The 5,841-nt window shown below is 36.7% G+C and overlaps 1 protein-coding gene across 1 annotated transcript in view; it reads right to left on the reverse strand.

Moving 5' to 3' along the window:
- FSCB (fibrous sheath CABYR binding protein) overlaps window positions 1–1,435 on the reverse strand; it is a 4,781-nt gene extending 3,346 nt beyond the window's left edge. The window contains 1 exon segment of the mRNA XM_014447745.1: window positions 32–1,435. Within this exon segment, the coding sequence (XP_014303231.1) occupies window positions 32–1,435 (1,404 nt within the window).
- Window positions 1,436–5,841: the final 4,406 nt, after the last annotated feature.

Here is a 5,841-nt window from a genome sequence, read left to right on the forward strand (position 1 = left end):
CCTTCTCAGCTGGTGGAGACTTAACTTTCACTGGGGCCTCTTCTGCTGAGGCCTTCTCAGCTGGTGGAGACTTAACTTTCACTGGTCCCTCTTCTGCAGGGACCTTCTCAGCTGGTGGAGACTTAACTTTCACTGGGGCCTCTTCTGCAGGGACCTTCTCAGCTGGTGGAGACTTAACTTTCACTGGGGCCTCTTCTGCAGGGGCCTTCTCAGCTGGTGGAGACTTAACTTTCACTGGGGCCTCTTCTGCAGGGACCTTCTCAGCTGGTGGAGATTTAACTTTCACTGGTCCCTCTTCTGCAGGGACCTTCTCAGCTGGTGGAGACTTAACTTTCACTGGGGCCTTTTCTGCAGGGACCTTCTCAGCTGGTGGAGACTTAACTTTCACTGGGGCCTCTTCTGCAGGGACCTTCTCAGCTGGTGGAGATTTAACTTTCACTGGTCCCTCTTCTGCAGGGACCTTCTCAGCTGGTGGAGACTTAACTTTCACTGGGGCCTTTTCTGCAGGGGCCTTCTCAGCTGGTGGAGACTTAACTTTCACTGGGGCCTCTTCCACTGACGCCTTCTCAGCTGGTGGAGACTTAACTTTCACTGGGGCCTCTTCTGCAGGGGCCTTCTCAGCTGGTGGAGACTTAACTTTCACTGGGGCCTCTTCTGCAGGGGCCTTCTCAGCTGGTGGAGACTTAACTTTCACTGGGGCCTCTTCTGCAGGGACCTTCTCAGCTGGTGGAGATTGCACTTCAGCAGAGATCTTTTCCATTGTCGGAGGCCTTACTTCAACTGCAAAGTCATGCTCATATACAAGTACTCGAGTATCTTCTTTGATTTGTTGACTAAATGAAGATCTGTTGGTACTTTTCTTCCTAATTTCCTCATTGCTACTTGTTGCAGGTTGAAATTGAGGATGCTCAGTAATTAAAGTCTTCCCTGAGGATTTATGTTCCTGCACAGCCTCCTTTGACTTTGAAAAAGAACTACTTGGTCTGCCAGTAACTACTTTTGATTCACCAAAGCTCTTCTGTTCTTTGTTTTCATCTCCAGAATGAATGGTTTGGTCAGATCTGTCTAATTTTTGTTGACCTGAGTGTTTGCTTGATGGAATTTCTACTCCATGAACACTCTCTGGAAATTCAGAAGCTGCTTCTCCAACAGCAGCTGGCTTTTCTTTAGGTACCACTGTTGCATCACCTGGCTTGGTTTCCTTTATCTCTTCAGTAATAATGTCTGTCTGCAAACATTCATCAACCTTATCTTGCCCACGCTTTCTCTTTGTCCAAGTTTTCTGAAGCTGAGAAGATAATCTAAGAGACTCATAGTTGACTTTGCTTTCAGGAATGTTACTAATATTAAGGTTAGCTTTGGGGCCACATGATTGTGGTATAGGCAAGAGACACTTTATCTCTGATATGTCAGTCTGTTGGGATTTGTCTACCATTGGTTGGGTAGGTCTTCTTTTCTTTCGAATTTCTTGCCTCCCTGCTGAGATAGGCTGATCAGGTTCATCACTTCCTTCCATATTTAAAACTGCTGAATTTGAAATTTACTAACAGCAGGAATCACAATGTACCAAATGGTTAAGCCTTTACTTTCCTTCATTAAGTGTTATCCGGTTGAGCTCTTTCAGAAAAAAAAGTAATTTATAAATTACTGAATTCTGCATTACACTTTTTGGACCCCACCTTACTCAGTAAGCATCTTTCTTATTTAGTCTCTACTGTGACTAAATTTCACTTCTAGAAGTTTTCCTCAAGTGTCTATGACATCATAGGCAATTCTCACTACAATGTTCCATCTATGGTACTCCCAGCACTTTTTAACTTGGTAAACACTCATGGGAAATGGCTGCAAGTGAGAGATCTACTTTTGAAACATCAAGTTGAAAAAGAATCTGTCTATCATGGGAACATAAGTAAACTCCAGTAATGCTGCTGTCTAATAACTAAAATTGATGCTTTTGAACTTTTAATTCTGTTCTTTTCATCCTACTATCAAAGACAGTTAAATTGCAGAGTTCACAATGCTGCAGGCTATTTTCAATTGTTGGAGAAAACAACTAACAGATATTTGACAATTTTCAATCAATGTATGATTTTGTGATTTGAAAGTTAATATTGTTTGAAAAATTTGAGTTCTGAGGACCAAATCCTTGTAAACGCCTTTCTTATGTCTTTAACATTCAGCAACACAAGAATATATATCTATCTATCTATATCTATATCTATATCTATCTATATAGATAGATATAGATATAGATATAGATAGATATATATTCTTCTACTCCATTGTGATATATATATGTGTGTATATATGTGTATATATATATAGTATGCCATGCTAGATATTTTTGTTTTCAACTATTTCAGAAAATAGTTTCATTCAAAGTTTGCCAAATAAATAATGTTGAGTCTAAAGATAAATCAAGTGAAAAAATAATGTATTTTAATGTAATCACTACATATTCTGCTTAATAACCACATAGAAATGAATTCCCCAATGAAAATTAAAAATTTAAACTGAAGCTTTGAAAAACAGAAACCTCATTTAGCAAACTGAAAATGGCACTATATTCTATTTGGAATATAAATAAAACTTTAACTTATATGTGACAAAAATTTTACTAGAAAGATGAACATTGGTCAAAAGATGTACAAAAATATATTTCTTTAGTCTAAAGAAAGTTCAAGAGGAGGAAATAGACTTTAAAAATATAGTATAATCAAAAGAGAAAAGGTAATAAACATTTAAACAATCATTATGACTTTATTAACCTGAAAATATTTTTTTTAAATGGTGGCTCAGTTGGTTGGAGCATTGTGCTGTACACCAAAAAGATGGAAGGTTTGATTTCTGGTGAAGGCACATACCTAGGTATGGATTTGATACCCGGTCAGGGGCATTTGGGTGGCAACCGATCAATGTTTTTCTCTTACATCAATGGTCTCTCTCTCTCTCTCTCTCTCTCTCTCTCTCTCTCTCTCTCTCCCTCTCTTCAAGAAAAAAAAATCAATAAACATATCCTAACCTGAGGATTTAAAAAATGTTAATGCTGTATTGCCTCTAGGAAATATAAAAGTATCATTGAATAATTCCCTTTATTTGATACACATTAGTCATAACTATAGCTAGGTTATCTTAGCCAAATAAATGAGGACTTTCCACATTTTTTGACCCAGCCCCTAAAACACTCTCTGTCTCTTAGAAGGGATCAGTGCATATTTGTTCAGTGTCATCATTGGAGGAAAATTATTAAATTGAAGGAACCATTATTTCAAAAAATTCTGACTGCTTGTCTTTTTTTCCCTTTCTTTATTGATTAAGGTATTACATATGTGTCCTTATCCACCCATTACCCTCTCCCTGACTGCTTGTCTTTTATCTCAACTACTTCTGCTCTCTTTGTCTATTCTACTTCATTGTGTTATATCTTTCAAACAGTCATTTACAATTGAATTGACATAGGTTTTAATAATATCTGATACAGTTTGAAAACTAGGTTATTTATCATCCTCTTTGTGTCTAGTGTTCCTTGCAATTGCATCTGTAAACTATTGCATGTGTATTTTATACTCAAGTTTCTGACATTTTATTTAGTATCTTCAGTGTCTATTTTGGGCCCATGTATAACAAGAAATAAGTGTCAAAAAGGGATTATAATAATTGAGTTAATATAACTGCATGTATCAGACTAATTTTGCTGCCACAACTTAAATAAAATTTTGTCAAATTTTCCAGAGACATAAACTGAATTTCTAATTTAGTTAAATTAAATTAGCAATTTCCTATTCTTTAATATTTATATATTTTTTTCATCCAGAAAATAATGAAAAGCTTGATCTTTCTTAATTATACACCAAGCTAACATAGTAAGCTGCCTTTTGCATTAGCTTATTCATAAAAGCAAATTAGCACACCTAAATAATCTGTTAAAATTTACTTGAGATTTCAAATAGAATTATGAAGGATTTCATGTAGCAGTTTCTCATCATATCTTTTAACATTCACAAATGCTCCTTTTGCCTTGATGATCTACTTAACCAACTAATCATGAATCTGTGCTGTCAATTTAGGGTTTGGTGTTTTACCCCTTGTTCTGGCAACCTCTCATAATTCAGCTCTCTCTACTTCATTTGGTTCACATCTTGAATTGTGTAGCCCAAAAAGATAAGTCCTAATCTCCTGCTAATGTAACTTTATTTGGAAAGAGTCTTTCTGGATGTAATCAAGTTAAGATGGTACCATTATAAAAAGAAGAAAATTTTACTACAAGAAGACACAGAGGTAAGATGGCCATGTGAAGATGAGGACAGAGATTAGAGTTATGCTTCAATAAAACAATGAACACCCAGAGATAATGGAAGCCTGAGGAAGCAATGAAAGAGCCTCCCCTAGAGGCTTCAGAGGGATTATGGCCCTGCCAACACCTTCATCTGGGTCTCTACAGCTGTGAGAGAATGACTGTTGTTTTAACCCAGTTTGTGCTATTTTCTTATAGAAACCATAAGAAACTAATACAACTTCTTTTCAGAGCCTCATATATTTTAATCCTACCTATCATGCTGTACTTCTGACTCTTTATCAATCTCCAGGGCTAATTTCTTTATCTCTAACTCAGGTCTGGCATTTAGTTTCACACAATATTTGGCTTATTCTATAATCATAAAACCAAAAGGATTTACTAAAAGGCCTCTGCCAAATGATTTACATTTAATTTTACCAAAAAGAAATTTGTTGAGTGGCACGTAATTTTATTTATAATTTTAATGACTTTAAAAACTATTATTTTATAGATAGCAGAGATGTTTCAAATCAATATAAACCAAATATCTAAACTGTGACTTATATGGCTTTGTTCTTAATTAAGTAGATCAAAGAAGATGAAGTCTGAAAAATTCCCATTGAATATAACAATTACTAAGTCATTGGTCATTTTAGTAAGAGCAATTTCAGTGTAAGGGTGAAGATCCTTTATAATAAAAGCCCAATATGCAAATTGTCCCCTCAACTGGCAGTTCTACTGGGAGTTTGACTGCTCGCTATGATGTGCGCTGACCACCAGGGGGCAGCACAAACATGGCGGGCATTGGCGACGTGGCACTGGCAGTGGGCAGCAGTGGAGACGCTGCAGTCCCCAATGGACCCTGACAACAGCAGGACCGTGGCAGGATGTTGGAGCAGGTGAGTAGGCGGAGCCAGGCCAAGGCAAGTGTGAGCAGGGGGCCTCTTTATTTTGTTGTCAGTTTCTTTTGCTTTGCAGAAGCTTTTTAGTTTGATTTAGTCCCATTCATTTATTTTTGCCTTTACTTCCCTTGCCTTTGGGGTCAAGTTCATAAAATGTTCTTTATTACCAAGATCCATATGCTTGGTACCTATATTTTCTCCTATGTAACTTATTGTTTCTGATCTTATATTTAGGTCTTTGATCCATTTTGGATTCATATTTGTACATGGGGTCAAACTATAATCCAGTTTTCATTTGTTTGCATGTGGCTTTTCAGTTTTCCTAGCACCATTTATTGAATAGACTATCTTTACCCCATTAAGTGTTTCTGGCTTCTTTGTCGAAAATTATCTGTTCATATACATGTGGTTTTATAGCTGGGCTCTCTATTCTGTCTCGTTGATCTGTGTGTCTGTTTCTCTACCAATATCATGCTATTTTGATTATTGTAGCTGTGTAGTATAATTTCAAGTCAGGTAGCATGATAACTCTAGCTTCATTCTTTTTCTCATCTTTTGTGACTCCATACAAATCTGATGGTTTTTCATTCTATTTCCTTAAAAAAAGACATTTGAATTTTGATGGGGATTGCATTAAATCTATGTATTGCTTTGGGTAATATG

The sequence above is a fragment of the Myotis lucifugus genome, unplaced genomic scaffold (genome assembly GCF_000147115.1).
Source record: "Myotis lucifugus unplaced genomic scaffold, Myoluc2.0 scaffold_705, whole genome shotgun sequence".
Taxonomy (NCBI): Eukaryota; Metazoa; Chordata; class Mammalia; order Chiroptera; family Vespertilionidae; genus Myotis; species Myotis lucifugus.